The following is a 20571-nucleotide window of genomic DNA, read 5'->3' as shown; positions in this document are numbered from 1 at the left end:
GAGATGTTTCATACTTGATACTTCAAGATACTAATGCAAAAAAAAAAATGTTCCTGATGAATTAATCAATTATATTATCAGACAGCTACTATATAAAGACATTCAAATGTATTTAAAAATATAAAAACGGTTTAATGTAGCAAGTTACGTTTATGCAAACATCTTTTATAAACTACTTTCTAATAGAGCCATTTGGATATATCTAACAATTTAAGTTCTGCAACATTAGTAAATTCTGCATATACCACTACAAAATACATTTAATAAAATGACACTAAATAGGCAATGAAAACAGAACAAAGCCGGGAGACTATTTTGAAGCAAGGCTAGAGTATAAAGATAGACACAGCGGAGGTGTGTTTAAAGAGGGTAACCTAGAGACATCAAGAAGAAAAGAGATACTACATCAACCTGAAAGATAGGATGAAAATAAGTCTTTTATAAATAACAGAAAACACACACACACACACGACAACATAATGAAAACAAGTGTCCCTGAAGAAAATGCGCATGTGACTGTGTCATGCAAAATGTTTCATGCGTGCAAAGGAGAGTTTTTAGACCGTAGAAGAGAAAATGTCTCAAAGCATGCTCTCAATTGAGCTGTGGACGAGTTTCTGTGGAGAGAGAGAGTGAAAGATTTTTATGAAGAGTGAATGAGAACACGCGTCTCCATCCTGCGTCACCCTGTCGAGCTGCACAATGGCAAAGTAACTGTTCGGTTCCCACTCACTCGCCCACATATGCACACACACACAGACACACACGTACAGACCTCGCTGCTTACCTTTCCATCATAGCGTTTCACCATAAACTGATCCAGACCAAGGTCTGCAAAAGAGAGAGAGACAGAGTCAGTCAAACATGGGGGCTCTGCTCCAAAACAACACAGACAAAATAACAACACAGACAAAATGGAGATAATAACTTTATATACATAATTAAATTGTGGTATTGGATGAACGCGTAAACTATTGCACGTCGGGAGTAATGTAGACTTCATATTGTTGTTATGCTTTTCTGAGTGTACTACACAGGCTTGATAAAGCACCTGTAGGAGACACACTCTCTCCTCTTCATATGCACCAGACACTTTCTACAAACACATTATTAGGACTCAATAATAATTTCTTTCTTTCTTTCTTTCTTTCTTTCTTTCTTTCTTTCATTTTGTTCCTGTCTTTCATTCTTCCTATCTTTCCTTCCTTCCTGTTTTTCCTTCCTTTATTTTGTTCCTGCCTTTCCTTTTTTCTTTCCTCCTTTCTTTCCTTATTGCTTTCTTTCATCCTTCCTGTCTTTCCTTCATTCATTTTGTTCCTGTCTTTCATTCTTCCTGTCTTTCCTTCCTTCCTTATTTCCTTCCTTTTTGCTCCTTTCTTTATTTATTTTGTCTTTCTTTCCTTCCTTTCTTCTTTCTTTCTTTCTTTCTTTCTTTCTTTCTTTCTTTCATTTTCTTTCTATCCTGTCTTTCCTTCCTTCCTTTATTTTGTTCCTACCTTTCCTTCCTTCCTTTTTCTTTCTTACATTCCTGTCTTTACTTTTTTCTTTCCTGTCTTTCCTTCCTTCCTTTATTTTGTTCTTGCCTTTTTCTTTCTTTCTTTCTTTCCTTCTTTCTTTCTTTCTTTTTCTTTCATTCTTTCCTTTTAGTTTGTCTTTCCTTCTTTCTTCCTTCCTTCCTTCCTATCTTTCCTTCCTTCCTTCATTGTTTCTTTCTTTTTTTTCATTCCTTCCTGTTTTTCCTTGCTTTATTATGTTCCTGCCTTTCCTTTTTTTCTTTTCTTATTATTTCTTTCATCCTTCCTGTCTTTCCTTCATTCATTTTGTTCCTGTCTTTCATTCTTCCTGTCTTTCCTTCCTTCCTTCCTTCCTTCCTTCCTTCCTTCCTTCCTTCCTTCCTTCTTTATTACCCTTCTTTTTGCTACTTTCTTTCTTTCTTTCATCTTCTTTCTATCCTGTCTTTCCTTCCTTCCTTCCTTTATTTTGTTCCTACCTTTCCTTCCTTCCTTTTTCTTTCTTACCTTCCTGTCTTTACTTTTTTCTCTTTCCAGTCTTTCCTTCCTTCCTTTATTTTGTTCTTGCCTTTCTTTCTTTCTTTCTTTCTTTCTTTCTTTCTTTCTTTCTTTCTTTCTTTCTTTCTTTCTTTCTTTCTTTCTTTCTTTCTTTTTTTTTCTTTCTTTCTTACCATACTATCATTTGAATGATCATGTATTGTGATTTGCAAAGAAATATGAAACAGCAGTATTTTCAACTTTGCTAATATTAAAAAAACAAATGTTTACTGACCATCAAATCCATTTAAAGGAATAATTTTTGAAGAACCACAAGAGAATAAAGTCTACAACAGTGGTCACCAGGATTGGTGACCCCTGGTCTACAGCAAAAATGGAAAAAACAGCATGTACATTTAACGCTCTTTTCAACTGTTTTAAGTCTGTTTCAAACTGTTGGATTTGACAATATATTTACTATCATTGAAGATCCGTCCCAATACACTCCAGGGTATTTATTAGGCGAAATATACATTATGATAGATTAAAATGTGGTCAGAATGGTGCATTTCATTTTGGGACAGCTTTACTGTAAGAAAATTCCTGTGAGAACCTCAAATGCAAAGTAAATGAGGAACTTTCTAGATTCTGAATACACAATTTCATCACACACAAACAAGCCTATTTGTATCTTTGAATCCCAGCAGTCTTTTTACATTTATAGATGTCACTACAGGAACTGAGTGATTACTGACGCCTATGAGTGATTAATATAAGCTATTAAGGCTCATTTCCATGTTTCACAAGTTTCAAATAAATGTCAGAGTCGCTCAGCAGCAAATCATTTCATCATTAATCTTGTGCAACACTGAATGGAGCAGCACAGGGCTAAACTGATCCAAACAGGACAGACTCTGCTGGTCTAACAGTACTGTATAACTGACATTAAAAGACCTGGTTTCTATTAAAAGGCACCTATGATGAAAATCAACTTTTGTAAGCTGTTTGGACAGATGTGTGAGAAGGTATAGTGTGTTCACAGTCATATTGGTGTGAAACCTAAATGAAATGAAACCTTAGAGCACAGGTGTCAAACTCAGTTCCAAAAGGGCCGCAGCTCTGCACAGTTTAGTTCCAACCCTAATTAAACACACCTGATCAAACTAATTGAGTCCTTCAGGCTTGTTTGAAACCTACAGGTAAGTGTGTTGGAGCAGGGTTGGAACGAAACTGTGCAGGGCAGTGGCCCTCCAGGAATTGAGTTTGACACCCCTGCCTTAGATAATCAAAAATGAGCGTCTGTGTCAGCACAGAGATCAAGCCTCTCACCTGAGAATGTGGATATTATGGTGTTTTTGAAGAAGATCTTTCACTAGTCTACACTGCAGTTATTTGTTTAATTTTAGTTTACTTAGTTAAGATGGCTGCACTAAAGAGAATAGTTTTTTTCTGTCTAGTCTATATTGGAGGTATTTATTTATTTTTAGTTGTTTACTCGGGTATCCTGACTGTACTAAAAATGTGATGACAAAGTTAAAAAAGAAAGAGTTAAGATGTTCTTGTTAGTAAGTGAATCTATTGTTCCTTAGCATTGCTGTTAACATGACATCAACCCTAACCCCACAGCAAACAGAAACCGAAAAGTACCGTGAACCTAACCGAACCGTGACTTTGGTGTATCGTTACATCCCTAGTATTTACAAATGAATTACATTGTAATACATCCACCACATACGCATCATACTGTAAGTCCAGCATCGGCTGTTCAACCCTAGTTAGTCAAGGTGTGTAGTGCCGTGATCTTCATCCACTTTGAACACCAAATTTGAGTGACAGAAGAGGTCACAGCAGAGATTACTATAGAAAAGTCAAGCGTAACCCCTGTTTGAAGCCTCAGAGATGAGCGTATCTCCCTAAGTCTGCTGCCGAAACCGGATGAATTATGGAACAGCTTTCCTCACGGTCAGATGAATAATGAATTTTATGTTCACTCGCTCACTCTCTTTCTCTCTCTCTCTTTACAACCACTCTTCTCTCCCTAAAGAGAAGCCAGACTCTTTAAACTAACCTAAATGACATCACATGCAGTGGGTCTCCTGACATCCCACCCACGAGTGTTTAAAAAAAGAGACGGAAACACACTTGACGCTTTTTATGAATGACAGTACAGCGTTCAGCCTGTGCGCGAACACCTCTAGCATAACAGAATCTCAATGCAACATGCTTTAATCCAGCAGTCAGCATTTCTCATGAAGCCCCGCCGCTCGGCTGTCAGACGCTCTGAATACATCAAACCTTTATGTTTATCATACATTTAATGGGCAAAAATGCTTCAGCAAAAAAAAAAGAAAAAAAAGAAAAAAAAAAGGGCCTTCATTATAATGGGTGCCTTCACACTAGGGCTGTGCAATATGGACAAAATAATTATTAAGGGTGTCACGATCCTCCAAATCCTCGATTCGATTACATTTTCGATTCTAAAGTCACGGTTCGATTCGATTTTCGATTATGAATAATTAATTAATTAATGACCAATTAATTATTTGTAGCCTACCATTTAAACAACCTGACCTGCATGGTCTTTGTTTTACCCATAAACAAATCATACAGTAAATGAATAAAGGCAAGATACACACATAATTACCACCTGTCAATCACTTTTTCTGCGGGACTCGTGAATAGACAGTGATCTGGGTCGTTATAATGCCGTCGGTAAAAAAGACGCCCAACCAACAGGAACCAGCCAACAGTATCTGAGGTGTTCGCTAAAATGACTAAGTACAAGTGAGTGAAAGATTGAAGCAGTCCTCTGACTGCCTGGACCTGCTGTCTGGAGCGCATGGCTGTGTGTGCGTCTGTGTCTGTTTGGTCACGTGATGTGCATTTTCAGAGGTAGAGAGGAAGGAGGGCTGCTCAGAAATGCTCCACGCCACTGTGGATGTCAAATCGTTGTCGATCTAAAATGCCATTTAAAAACAAAGACAGTGTAAACAGGGCCTGAGTGTGTACTTTTCGCGAGCGGATTTGAAACGGGGGCAGGCGGAGGATCGCGATGCCGGTGTTGTCTATCGGACGAACCGTACGTAATACGTACATAGCAGAGCTTGCAAAACTGTGTTTTTTTTGTCGACAACACGAACGTTGTCAACATAACTCACTGGAAATCCAAAATGCTTCCACACCGGCGACTTCATTGGAAGAGGAGAGGGTTTAAGCTCTGTCGACGGGTGTCCTGCTTCTGCAGTTCAACAAGCACTTCAACAAGCCTGTTTTTCCCGCTTGGCAAGCCAAGCTGACGTGACATGGGGGCGTGGCAGCATCGACGATTCTATTTTTTGATTCGATAATCGAAATTGAGCATAAATTTTAATCGAATTCGATTAAAAATCGAAATCGTGACACCCCTAATAATTATATTACGATTTTACAAACGAATATTTTTATTTTATTTGCGATTTTGGCAACTGTTTTTGCTTTTTCAAACAAGCTACATACATTCAAAATGCATTCAGTGCACAAAAAGTGCATAACAAAACTATTGAGTCAGTAATTTCTTTGTGCCGTTTTGACCCTTTCCCATAAGGCACGGCGCTTGCAAATGCTTGAACAATGGATACTAGTTTAGTCTGTTTGGGCTGGCTTTGATGTGTGCTTTTGTTTGTTTCGATGGACTTTGTCGAGATGCATTGATCATGCAGTTTTTTATGACACTGTTTTAAGTGTTGGATCAGATTTGTAGTATTGCTCCGTTTTGTTGGAATAATCATTTCACAAGTCTTAAAAATTGCCTTGCTCTGTGACACATCCTCTCTCCTGAATCCAAAACACTCCAAAATGACTGTCGTTGAATTTCTCCCTAGCACCAAATCCCTTTTATTTTGACCTGCATCCATATTTTATGCTCTTTCCTCCTGCTCGCCTATTCTCAACTTCGTCATGCGCAGAGTGAGCTGGTTAACATAATAGCTATATTGCCCGGTGCGCTACGTCAGCTCTGAATGGTTAACATTTTAATATCATGCGCACGAGAACATATTCTGAATAAAATTCAAAATAAATTAATAGATAAAAATTGCAGCCTTTTGCGATTTAGAAATTGCGTGTGCTTAAGTTGCGATTTTTTTGCGATTGCGATTAATTGCACAGCCCTACTTCACACATAATTCAAGCGCTCTTCCTGCAAGCAAATATTTATTGCAGTTTAATTTTAAAATGGGGGAGCTCAGGTAAAACAAAGAAGAAGAAAAAAAAACACTTAGTCTTTACCTAACGAGGCTGTAAACTCTAATAAAGCAAGCCAGACTGCTCTTTGCAATTACGGGTACGAGGTATTTTACTGGGAGGAGAACAGACGAGTGGTCGTTCAAGCGTTTCATACTAATTTGTGGAGTCTTCCACTCTATTCCTGCTTAAAGGTATACGTTCTATATCCTGATTTCCATTCTGAGGGAATAAGAGCATTAAAAGCGCATCTAAACCCATTTGAGCATTTCTAGGTGATCGGGTCACAAGCAGAGTTGGGTGTAATTAGGTACAAAGTCCCTACACCAACTGGCCACTTTATTAGGTACATCTGTCCAACCTCAAATTTCTAATCAGCCAATCACATGGCAGCGACTCAATGCATTCAGGCATGTAGAGATGCTCAAAAGGATCTGCTGCAGTTCAAACCAAGCATCAGAATGGGGAAGAAATACTGTTTTAAGTAACTTTAAACATGGCATGGTTGGTGATGCCAGACGGGCTGGTCTGAGTATTTCAGAAACTGCTGATCTACTGGGATCTTCACGCACAACCATCTCTAGAGAATGGTCTGAAAAAGATAAAATATCCAGTGAGCGGCAGTTCTGAGGGTGCCTTGTTGATGCCAGAGGTCAGAGGAGAATGGCCAGACTGGTTTGAGCTAATAGAAAAGCAACAGTAGCTCAAATAACCACTCGTTACAGCCAAGGTCTGCAGAAGAGCATCTCTGAACGCACAACATGTCCAACCTTGAGGTGAATAGGCTACAGCAGCAGAAGACCACACCGGGTGCCCCTTCTGTCAGCTAAGAACAGGAAACTGAGGCTACAATTCACACAGGCTCACCAAAATTGGACAATAGAAGATTGGAGAAACGTTCCCTGGTCTGATGAGTCTCGATTTCTACTGTGACATTCAGATGATAGGATCAGAATTTGTGTCGACAACATGAAAGCATGGATCCATCCTGCCTTGTATCAATAGTTCAGGCTGGTGGTGGTGGTGTAATGGTGTGGGGGAGATTTTCTTAGCACACTTTGGGCTCATTAGTACCAACTGAGCATCGTGTCAACACCACAGCCTACCTGAGTATTGTTGCTGACCATGTCCATCCCATTATGAGCACAGTGCACCCATCTTCTGATGGCTACTTCCGGCAGGATACCGCACCATCTCATAAAGCATGAATCATCTCAGACCGGTTACTTGAACATGACAATGAGTTCACTGTACTCAAATGGCCTCCACAGTCACCAGATCTCCATCCAATAGAGCACCTTTGGGATGTGGTGGAACGAGAGGTTCGCATCATGGATGTGCAGCCGACAAATCTGCAGCAACTGCGTGATGCCATCATGTCAATATGGACTTTTACTAATTGTATTTAGTTTTTCACCATGTACAGGTGTTGAAAATCAGCACATATTTGCCACTTTCAGCTCAAAATACCCCACAAATAATGTTTTAAAAGTCTTTGAAACTGCCCCTTTGAGGCTTCGATTCAAATTGTGCCATTTTGGTGACTGTCACTTTAAATTCAAATGAGATTGTGCTCTTTTCAAAAGAGGGCAGAGCTACAAATGCCTGTGCATCAGCATAGTGGCAGATTCAAAAACAAGACTTATGTTATCTCTGTGAAAATATCAAAAGAAACAGCTCTTAAAATCTATAATGGTGGATGGCTGCTTCTTACTTAGGGCTGTTTATGCAAATGAGGGAGAGATCGTCACTAATGGGTGGGGCTTTCCCCCTCTTTTAACATGTACAAAGGAGAAATGGCAATCAAAGAGTTTTTGCAGACTTTTTATGAAGTGTGTTCATAAAAAAATAGAATTAATTGATGTTTACCATTAGAAGCGGGTTGTAATCACACACTGTTGCCACACAACTGTTTAAACCCTTTATAAAAGTGATTTTTGCATAATAGATCACCTTTAAACAAATCCGTGTGATTTGTCCAGTGTAATTGTGATGTCCACGTCGAACAAATGAACAAATAAATAAATAAAGATGGACATGACATGATGAATCTTTCATTAGTGAGGTGTCTAATTTGGTTTTATTATCTAAAACTATGTTGTTTTTGTTGTTTTTACATATAAAACTCAACAAAACATAATTATGTTGTGATGTACAGTTTGAGGCTGTGATAAATGACTGATGTAGCCTGGCTGAGATTATGATCATACCACCCACCACAGTGTACAGCAAGGTCTACAATAAAAGCGAAGAAATAAAGAGCTGGACAAAAAAATAAATAAATAGAGCGAGCAGAAGAAAGATTAAAAAGATGTGGAGGTGTGTGGAGGACTGCTGAGGAAGGCTGTACGGACACTGAGCTGGTCACTGCCATCATTTACAATTCAACAAAGAGGAGATAACGCTCCCTATTAATGAGGAAGACGCGTGCGCTTCTGCTGCTTCCAAAATGACCAGTGAATACTTGCGTGTAATGCTTGCTGTAAATGTTGTCCTTAAAGTGCAGATTTTTAAGTGGGTATTTTCTAATATCCACTTTGCTTTTAATAGTGGCCATTTTTCTTAGCGTGGTCTAACTGACAGGCCTGGGATTAAAGCGCATCTGAATGAATCACATTAAAGAAGAGCTGTGGAATAAATTGAAGTGGTTTGCTGGGATCAAGCCTGAGGTTTGGGAGGGGTTATGTCCTCAACTTATTAAAATAAACACCAAAATGCTTTTTTTTATTTATTTATGTCAAATATATGTAACGAACATTTGAAAGCTGCATAGACAAATTTCTGTGAGTGACAAATAAGCAAAAACGAATGAACGAATGAATGAACCAATGAACAACTGAATGACCTAATGAAGGACCCAATGAAGCAATGAACGACCGAAGGAAGCAATGAACCACCGAATGAAGCAAGGAACGACCCAATGAACGACCGAATGAACCAATAAACAACCAAATGATCCAATGAATGACCGAATGAACCAATAAACAACCGAATGAACCAATGAACAACTGAATGAACTACCCAATGAAGCAATGAACGACCGAATGAAGCAATGAACGACCGAATGAAGCAATGAACGACCGAATGATCCAATGAACAACCGAATGAACCAATGAACAACCCAATGAACAACCCAATGAAGCAATGAATGACCGAATGAAGCAAAGAACAACCAAATTTATCAATGAACGACTGAATGAAGCAATGAATGACCCAATGAAGCAAAAAACAACCGAATTTAGCAATGAACAACTAAATGAAGCAATAAACAACCAAATGAAGCAATGAACGAACGAATGAAGCAATGAACAAATGACTGAAGCAATGCACGAATGACTGAAGCAATGAACGACCGAATGAAGCAAAGAACGACCGAATGAAGCAATGAACGACCGAATCAAGCAATGAACGACCGAATGAAGTAATGAACAACCGAATGAACCAACGAACGAACAAATGAAGCAATGAATGAACGACTGAAGCAATGAACGTCTAAATGAGCGACCGAATTTAGCAATGAACGACCGAATGAAGCAATGAACGACCGAATGAAGCAATGAACGACCAGATAAAGCAACGAACGACCAGATGAACCAACGAACGACTAAATAAACAAACCAATGAACGAACAAACCAATGAACAGAAAAACGAACCAATGAACGGACAAAGGAACCAATAAACAAATGAATGAACCAATGAATAAACCAACAAACCAACGAATAAACCAACGAACAAACCAATGAACAAACCAACGAATAAACCAACCAACCAACCATTCATTCATTTTCTTGTCGGCTTAGTCCCTTTTTTAATGGGGGGTCACCAAAGCGGAATGAACCGCCAACTTATCCAGCAAGTTTTTACACAGCGGATGCCCTTTCAGCCGCAACCCATCTCTGGGAAACCAACCAACCAACCAACAATATATATAAACTATTTTGATATGTAGATATACATTTCTATATAAATTAATTGAATAAATAAATACTACATATAATAATGAAAATAAGCAATAAAACAATAAACAAAACAATTGGAACAATAATTATAGTGAAAAGTGCTACTCAGATAAACTTGAACAGTCACACACGGCCGTCCTATTGTCCAACATTGAACTACTAGCTTACGGCACTTCTGGTAGTACCCAGATTAGTAAAGTCCACTAAAGGAGGTTGAGCCTTCACATATATGGCTCCTAAACTCTGGAATAGTCTTCCTGATAATGTCTGAGCCTCAAAAGATGTAAACGTAACGGTCAGACACATCCATCCAACATGTTTACATTAAAAACCAATAGATAAGTAGCACGTTGGAGAAGGAAAACGCATTCTGTGTGAGCTACCCCTTCACGTCCCACAATGTAGATGTTCTTGATGTTCTTGATCCATTCACATGAGGACACATGGAGATTTGCAGTCATCAGCACTTCTACCAGTTATTCATGGCCAGTGATCAAATCTCTTGCATCAGCTCTGCCTCTAGGTGAGAGTCTTTCATTCTACCATGCTAATTAATTTACCAACCAGTGTCACCCTCTCTCATCCTAAATGAGGAAGGCTTCGCTGTGGCTTTCTCTCCTTTAAAAGCCTGTGCTCGGTTTGCCATCTCTTTACACGCAACAGCTGCTTTCTCAGCTCAGCTGTCATGGTCTCCGGTTTCATGCGAGAGGTGGAATTGGGAACAGGCCCTAAGACGATTCACCAGTGAGGTCCTGTGTGAAATTCAAGCCTGTATCAAAATGCTTCAAACTAGTTTGATCCGAAATTGTTACCATATACAGTTGAAGTCAAAATTGTTCGCCTTCTTGTGAATTTTTTTCTTTTTAAAATATTTCCTGAATGATGTTTAACAGAGCAAAGAGTTTCTCACAGTATTTCCTATAATATTTTTTTCATCTGGAGAAAGACTTATTTGGTTTATTTCAGCTAGAATAAAAGCAGTTTTTAATTTTTTAAATAACATTTTAAGGTCAAAATTATTTACCCCCTTAAGCATTTTTTTTTCAAATGCCTCCAGAACAAACCATCAATAAACAATGATTTCCCTAATTACCCTAACTTGTCTAATAAACCAACTTAAACCTTTAAATGTCACTTTAAACTAAATATTAGTATCTAGTAAAATATTATGCTCTGTCATCATGGCAAAGATAAAATAAATCAGTTATTACAAATCAGTAATTAGAATTATGTTTAGAAATGTGTTGAAAAAAGCAAAGTCTACTAAAGGAGGTCGAGCATTCTCATATATGGCTCCTAAACTCTGTAATAGCGTTTATGATAATGTCCAAGGCTCAAACACTTTCTCAGTTCAAAACAAGACTTTTTCTTAGTAAAAAAAAAATGTTAAAAGCTATTAGTTACTAGTTAAAGTCATTACATTAGTAACTAAGATGAAAAACGGTATTTAGGGCTGGGAGATTTAATCTAGGCCATTTTCATGAGCATTTTGTTATTCAAAACACTTCTAGTAAAACCGTTTAATGGAGCAGAGTTCACTACACAGAGTCGTAATATAGCTATAAACTACGCAAAAAAATCTATTTCAATTAGAATTTGGTTTAATTGGTCGATGATGACATTGAGATAATCGTTCTGCGTTAATGACAGCTGTTTGCATCGTTCCAATGGACTATGGCTGTGGTAAAAGTTGCTTGTGAAATTATAACATAAAAACATTAAATCAAGTGTTTGAAACAAATCTTTCTGTGAGTTTATTCTATAGTCGTGTGTTTATTAGTCACAGTGAATCAATGAAAGCAGGTAAATCTTCTGTTTATTCAGCAACTGCTATTTTCCTCAGGGAATTTCCTGGATTTCTTTGCATGGTATCATAGCTTTCCGCAGGAGCGGAAGAAAAATTATTACACATCACACACAAGGGTTCTCTAAGACGTGCACGACAATCGCAGCTTTGCTCAATCAATGATGTGATATAAATTAAATTAATCACCCTACTCTGTTTACCATTAAAGTTAACCAATTTTCAGTCATCAATGTAATGGTTTTGTAAAACTAATCGACTAAAATTCTTCACACAAAAAACTGACACTCAGCTCTATGCAATTTTGTGAGCATAAACAACAACATTATGCATTCAAGAGGGGTAAAACTTCTCCATTGCAGCTTTTTTACGAACCATTTGTAAACCATGGTTTAAATAACTATTTTCTATTAACAAAATCATTTTACCTTTGCCATGATGCAGTACATAATATTTTACTAGCTATTTTTTGAGATTAGTATTCAGCTTGAATGGACATTTAAAGGTTTAACTTGGTTTATTATGCAAGTTAGGGTAATTAGGCAAGTCATTGTATAACAGTGGTTTGTTACTGTAGACTATCAAAAAGTACTGCTAAAGGGGCATAATAATAATTACCTTAAAATCGTGTAAAAAAAATTAAAACTGCTTTTATTCTAGCCGAAATAAAACAAATAAGACTTTTTCCCAGCAGAAAAAATATTATAGGAAATATTGTGAAAAATTCCTTGCTCTGTTAAACATCATTTGGGAAATATTTAAAAAAGAAAAACAACGTACACGACGGCTAATACTTTTGATTTCAACAGTATATGTATAACATATAAAAACCGTGAAATGACATGCATCAGAGTTCATGAGATGCAAACAAGCAAATGCATTTTTTTACAGCCACTGCTGGTAGATGCAGTTAAAATAGTGAAGACGGATTGAATTTTGCATGACAATGTCACTTATGTATGGGAGAGTTTTCAGTTTTCATCTCTGCTACATTACTAACACAGCGAGTCTAAGAGACCACGACTTACAGTAGCCCCATATCATAGCGTTAGCTCTCAGAAAAACATTACAGACGCAGATTAGAGCATAAGGAGCGAGTGAGGAAGTCAGTCCGCTCTACAGGCCAGTGGCTATTAGTGTATTTATGAGTGTGCCAAGCTTAGAGCTATTTACAGATAGGGAACCAAGCTCAGCGTGAAGTGACATGACTAATGTGTGATGTGTTCATTTATCTGTGAAGTGAGGGTTGTGCGACACTCAGAATCAACTTGAATGTAAGGTTGTCACGATGTTGACATTGATACAATACCTATTTTAACCTTCTGAGGTGATTTTGGGGCCCCTAAGATGTTTTGCCATGCCCTGAGATATGTGCTATTTGAGCTTAAACTATTGGCCAACATGTATTTGTTTTTGTATTCAGCACAAATTGTGCTAAAATTAAATGCGAGGAATATTGACGTACATGCTTGCGGTTTTTTTTTTTAATTATGCGTGGTTAGTACATACCTGTCAGCCCTGCCGTTTTTCACGGGATTCTCCCGTATTTTATAGTTCTATCCCGCTATCACTCACCCGTATTTTCAGTCTTTCTCTGAAGGGTGGCAAATAAACATTAAAGAGCCGAGCCTCCCTTTACGCTACCCATACTGCCGAACCACTAGGTGTTGCCCCTTGCTCTTAAATGCGAGTCTGTTCTGTGCTTTTGCTTTGTTTAGGCATGATAACACTTTGAAATAAATATAAAAACGGCGGGATTCTCTCTCCTTTTCATCATAGGTGCCGTCATATCTTCATATGCAATCCTTAAAACCTCATATAGCAGTGCGTGACTGTCAGCTGACGCGTTCCATAGTGATAAATAGAGGATGTTTCCTAAACGGATTCTGTACACATGATTTAAAGCGGAGCGTAGGTCTGGGTTTTGGGTGCGTGTTCGAACAGAAATATACACATAATTAATAATAATAATAATATCTAAGGATGTCTATCTTGGTGAGGGTTTTTTTTTTAAACATAACTAATTTCGTCTTAAATGAGCATGAAAAGTTAGGAAAGCAGTCGAATGCTTTCATTATAACGTTAGATGTGCGGATATTTAAAGTGACACCTCTGTTATTTAATGTAATCAAACAAAAAATCTAAACAAGTAAGAGATTCATCTGTTGCTCTTTAATCAGAATGTGCGAGTTATACAGTGAAGAAACAGCTTATGAGATTTGATAGCTTGATTCTATTTCTTAATAATAGCTATTATTTTTAATAAGCTGAACTGTTTTGTAATAAACTCAATTTATTTGCTGCTAATGTATACAAATTTTTTCTTTTGTAAATAATAATAATAAAACATATTATTGACTATTTAACTGTTTATTTACAAAGAAACTTAACAATTAGTATATTTGTAATTTGGGGATGTTTTAAAGATTTTTTATCACTTAATATGGTGGGCATATCCCTTATTTTCACATCCCAATGTTAACAGGTATGCGTTAGTATGTTTTGGAGAAAAATGTATCTGAAATAATGTCAAAAAAAAAAAAAAAAAAAAAAAAAAAAATATATATATATATATATATATATATATATATATATATATATATATATATATATATATATATATATATATATATATATATATATATACATACACACACACACTAAATGTGCCTAAACAAGACTTTTGAGTAACTCCTCTTGGTCAATTGTGTGAAAATTATCCTGTTCTCTCATTTAAAGAAAACATTACAATGATTTACATTTTGTAAAGTCTGTTTTGGGTCAGCTCAGCTCTATGCGTGAGTGACAATGGTCATGAATAATTCACACTTGGAGAGACAAAAGACACTCCCCCACAGTCTAATGTTCACCCATCAAGTGCATTGTAAAGCAATGTCCAGCTGCAAAAGCAAGCCCAAACTAAATGCTTGCTTTATTACAACCATGTACACTACACTATGTGTAAACAGTGTATGTGCACTTATACAGCATGCCTAAAAATATATTTGAAATGGTATAAAACGTGATTGCAAAACATACATATATATATATATATATATATATATCAAACACCAAGACTCAAACGATACTACAGCATTAAAAAAAAACAGGATAGGTCAATGAATAGTAAAGTACTCAATACTGAAGTATTTTTATTTATTAATAAACATGGTAGACCAAGTTACATTTAAAATAAAGCAAAATTAATAAATAATTAACAAAATAGTCAAAATTATTAGCCTTCCTGTGATTTTTTTGTTTGTTTTTCAAATATTTCTCAAATGATGTTTAACAGAGCAAGGAATTTTTCACAGTATGTCTGATAATATTTTTTCTTCTGGAGAAAGATTTTTGTTTTATTTCAGGTAGAATAAAAGCAGTTTTAATAAAAAAAAAAAAAAACATTAAGGACAATATTGTTAGCCCCCTTAGGCAATATTTTTTACTACTGTCCACAGAACAAACCAACGTAATGCAATGAGTTGCCTAATTACCCTAACTTGCCTAATTAACCTAGTTAAGCCTGGATTCGTTCCCTGATTCGTCAAGCCACTCTCATTTGACCATTACAGATGCTGACATATGAAATATGGCCATGCCAAGTGAATGGTCCTGTATCATGTGTTTTAGGCTAGTGGTCCCCAACCCCCAAGGCCTTAGACCAGTACCGGTCGGTGGATTAATTGGTAGCGGGTTGCAAAAGAAATAATTAATTATTTACATTTTATTTATTATCTGTGTCTGAACGATCTTTTATTTTGAGAAAATGACCTCGGCTCAATGCTTTGTCAGCTTGACCTCCTCTGAGAAAACATTGATGGCCGTCTAGCAATCTATTTTGAACCACACCCCACAGGGCCGTAATAAAATTTTCAAGCGTTGACCAGTCTCTGTGGCGATAAAAAGGTTAAGGACCACTCTTTTAGGCTATGAAGTACATACAAAGATCAACTTTCTGAAACCCTGAAGAGGAAAAGGACTGAGACTCACTCTCTGGCTGTTTCTCGTTTGGTGTGATGGAGCGCACAAAGTCCTGCGGTGTCATGTACACTTCTGCGTCTCCGTGTTCATTGATGATCTTCAGGGTGGCAAAGTAACGAAATATCTTGTCAGGGGTAGAGTAAGCTCTGATCCTGTTCTCATACTCCATCACCTGTAACACATATAATCATATTAAGCACATTTACCAGAACAGAAGAAGAGTAGATGTAGAAGGAACACCCCACTTTTTTTGGAAATAGTCTAATTTTACAAGTCTCCTAGAGTTCAACTCTTCAGCTTTACCATTTTTTAACCCATTCAGCTGAACTTTAGGTATAGCAGGAGCACTTTTAGCTTAGCTTAGCATAAATCATTGAATCAGATTAGACCATTAGCATCTCACTAAAAATCACACACAAAAGAAAAAGATTTGATAGTTTTCCTATTTAAAAAACGACTCCTCTGAAATTACTGACTGAAAAAGTTGCGATTTGCTTCTAAGCTGATGTGGATAGGAACTATACTTTCATTCTGGCGTAATAATAAAGGAGCTTTGCTACTGTTCTAGGCATATTACGCAATGCCTGAAAATAGTCCCAGCCAGATAAATAAAAGGACAACATAATATTATGTGCACCTGCTGGAGCCATGATACAGCAGCAAAGTGCCATGATTACTACGCCAGATTGAGAGAGTAGTTCCAAATAATAAGCTGACTTCTAGTTGATCATTTGGTATCAGAAGTGGCTTAAATGAAAGGCAAAGGCCTCTAGATTACGCTTATTTTACCAATATAAAATATGATCATGCATTGATTTAGAATTATTTAATTAGGACAGTAAGATTTGACTTTGCTCAGACAAAAGTCTTGTCACTGAACAGAAATAATGTCCAGTATAGAATATAAAGTCCTGCTGCAGTGGAAACAGAATGAATATTGTGTCTGACTCCATCATGAGCTTGGAGGACTGCATCCATACATCTCTGACATGACTTAAATCACTGATTAAGAAAGTCATCTGGAATGGCAAAGAAAGCGTTCAGGCAGGACTCCCAGAGTTCATCAAGATCCTTTGTATTCATCTTCAATGCCTCCACCTTCATCTTACCCCACACATGCTCAATAATGTTCATCTTTGGTGACTGGGCTGGCCAATCCCTGAGCACCTTGATCTTCTTTGCTTTCAGGATTTGATGTGGAGACTGAAGTATGAGAAGGAGCGCTATCCTACTGAAGAATTTGCCCTCTACTGTGGTTTGTAATGTAACGAGCAGCTCAAATGTCTTGATACCTCAGGCTGTTGATGTTGCCATCCCCTCTGCAGATCTCTCACACGCCCCCATACTGACTGTAACCCCAAACTATGATTTTTCCTTCACCAAACTTGACTGATTTCTGTGAGAATCTTAGGTCCATGCTGGTTCCAGTAGGTCTTCGGCAGTGTTTGTGATGATTGGGATGCAGCTCAACAGATGATTCTTCTGCCACTTTTCCAAATGATCAACTTGAAGTCAAGTTATCTTACAACTGAGATCAACGACAAGACTTTTGTCTGGTCTTTTACACAGTCTATTTAGCCTCAAAACCGCATAATTTATTTTCATTTGGGGATATTTATTCAGCATATCCTGCAAGTCAACCCATTAAAAACGTTTAACAGATTGACAGCCATTAACAGAAAGAAATTAATTTTTCAATTAGAGTTGTGTAACTCGTTGTGATGAACGAGCCGGTGCATTTTAAACAGAGATCATCAAAATAAGCAGTAATAGAGGTCAGTTTCATCATTCTCTTCCAGATTCGATGTTTAATTTTTTTTTGCATCTGGCCATCTTCAGTAAAGCCCGTTTTGCAAGTGATTCATTATGCAGGCTACTGTAGGCTAATTAGTGCAGTTTGAAAGCTAATTGAGTGTCAGTTATTCGACAATAGGAGCGACTGTAATTGCGGGATCAAATAATGATGAGTCTGTGTTTGCGATGCTGCCAGAATGCCTGCAGTAAGTGATGCCTGTAATGTGAGACTGCGCCTGTCAATCAAAATTCCAGAGGCCACTCTATTTTTATTATTATTTCATGCGAGTTCTGTCGCTGAATTGGTTGAGAAATGTGTAGTTGTAGACGTGTTGTTTATTAAAGTCTTAAAAGCTCTACAATTCTAAGAAAAATCTCTAAAATTCATCTCCTTTTGTTTTATTCAATTGTTCTCCATGTGTCTTTGAACAAGCTTCAGTACTAAAGGATTGAGCGTTGCTGACTTTATTCTGTAAAGCTTCAAAGTTCAAAGCGTGTTCAAAGGCATTTTGGAGCCCACTCGCTTTTACTACTTGGAAAAAATAAAACATTTCTCCAAAAAAAAATAATCTTTTGTATTCCCAGTCATTCAAAATTATTACAACTGCTATTTTTATAAATAAGTGACGTGGTGGCGCAGTGGGTAGCACGTTTACCTCACAGCAAGAAGGTCACTGGTACAAGCCTTCGCTAGGTCAGTTGGCTTTTCTGTGTGGAGTTTGCATGTTCCCCCCATGTTCGCGTGGGTTTCCTCGGAGTTCTCTGGTTTCCCCCACAGCCCAAAGGTATGTGGTACAGGTAAATTGGGTATGCTAAACATTGACCGTAGTGTATGAGTGTGTGTGTGTGTGTTTCCCCGTGATGGGCTGCAGCTGGAAGGGCATCCGCTGCATATATGCTGGATAAGTTGGCGGTTCATTCCGCTGTGGCGACCCCAAATTAACAAAGGAGTACTCCAGAGTTTACTGTACTTTTTATTAACACGGTAAAAATTAGTCTAACTATATATTTTCTGTGGCTTTTGCTATGAAAATCAGTATACTAAAGACAATTTGTAACTATAAAATAGACACATAAATGCAGTAATAACACTGGTTATGATGATGTTTTGTAGATTACAAAATTTAATTGTTATATGAACTGAATGGGTTGCGGCTGGAAGGGCATCCGCAGCATAAAAACTTGCTGGATAAGTTGGCAGTTCATTACGCTGTGGCCACCCCTGATTAATAAAGGGACTAAGCCGACAAGAAAATGAATGAATGTAAACATAAGCCCCTTTCACACATACAAACCTTTTCGGAAAATTACCGGCAATTTTCCGGAAAGGTGTGTATGTGTGAACAAGCTCTTTTTGAAAATACCGGTAAATTCGTTCTAGCTATTTTCCGGAAAGAGAAGTTGTAACATTACTGATAATTTGCCGGAATGCTGCGCTGTGTGAATGCAGAAGGAAGATTGCCGGAATAAGCGCGTGCACGTCTAGAACGTGCTGACATGAGACGTCTGCTTTAGCCAATCAGAACAGTCAGACGCATTCACGTCCGCACGGTTTGTGAGAATAAAAGCCTTTGAATATTTTTCCAGACACATTTAGCTGCTAGAAATTAGTCAGATCACGTTTATATGTTCATCTTAATGCCAACTGTGTAATTAATTATCGATAAGATGCTTATGATAAGCCGTTGTTTGTTTACCTTCAAGCTTTGCGTGTGCCCATAAACAGTCTATGAGCGCCAGCACACACACATATCATGAACATCTTAACATGCGAAAGTGTTTCTCTATATGTTTTTATCGAAGTTGTCCACAATACTGATCATCCACAGAGTTTGTGATTAGGGTTGTAACGGTATGAATTTTTCACGGTATGATAATCGTCTAAAACAATACCACGGTTTGACGGTTTCGCGGTATACGGTATGTTACAAAATAATAGAACAGTGAAGCAAATTTGACTTTTTCCAAATAATATATTTTTAGTTACTATAAACAACACCACTTACAATGAACAAATAAAAATAAGAAAATAATAAATAATGTGTCAAAGTCCAAATAAAGTCCAAATAAACATGGTGCAAATCCTCAGTAAAAAATAGATATAAATATTTACTATACTATAAATAGTTACATAACGAAACTAGATTCAATATGGAACATCCTTAGGTTTTATGTGCCAGCATGGATATGGTTGTCTATGGATATGGATATGGTTGTCTGCAATGCAGACAAACAGCTGCATCTTCATTTGCGTCTTTTGAAAACAGCAAGAGCAGCAGTTCGTCTTTGCTGTGTCACTGTTTTGTCATGTTTCTGTGCTGCTGTGCATGCAAAAGTACTTAGTATGAGAATTATTTCATGCAAAACTTTTTTTTTTTTTACGTTTTATTCAGCCGCGCATAAATGTATGCCTTTCTCTCATTCCAAGTTGTTCAAAAAGCTTGGTCCACAAACAAAAGCGAAACCTATGATTATTGGTTGTGATATAGCGAGTTTGAACCAATCTGGGCATGGAGGAGGGACAATGCATCAATGTATCATGTCTGATTTGTCCAGAGACACAGTGACGAGCGTTTCTTTGTCAAATCAGCGTTGTCAAATGTTGATGACGTAAACGCACTGATTCCGGAGCCTCTGAAAGTCCGTGAATGTTATGTGATACAGCACTGTATGATGAGATTCAAGCTGAGATTCTCTTCTTTATGCCAATCTTTGAATTGTATGAATTGGATCAGCGGATCAAAAGTTATTAAACATTTAAGAGCAATACTTATTTTTAGCCGCGGGCGGCTGTCTCGGTCTTTAAGGGTTAAAACCGTTGAT

At 37.4% G+C, this 20571-nt stretch overlaps 1 protein-coding gene across 4 annotated transcripts in view; it reads right to left on the bottom strand.

Annotated features, from left to right (window-relative positions):
* Positions 1 to 20571, bottom strand: part of micu1 (mitochondrial calcium uptake 1) — a 101051-nt gene that overhangs the window by 54606 nt on the left and 25874 nt on the right. For 3 of the 4 annotated variants that reach the window (NM_001083833.1, XM_073919636.1, XM_005156522.6), the window contains 2 exon segments: positions 788 to 831; positions 15964 to 16126. In NM_001083833.1, coding sequence (NP_001077302.1) covers positions 788 to 831; positions 15964 to 16126 — 207 coding nt within the window. 4 annotated transcript variants of the gene reach the window in all.

Source organism: Danio rerio, chromosome 13 (genome assembly GCF_049306965.1).
Source record: "Danio rerio strain Tuebingen ecotype United States chromosome 13, GRCz12tu, whole genome shotgun sequence".
Lineage (NCBI taxonomy): Eukaryota > Metazoa > Chordata > Actinopteri > Cypriniformes > Danionidae > Danio > Danio rerio.
The sequence above is the reverse complement of the archived record's forward strand: the minus strand, read 5'-3'. Positions and strand labels throughout refer to the sequence as shown.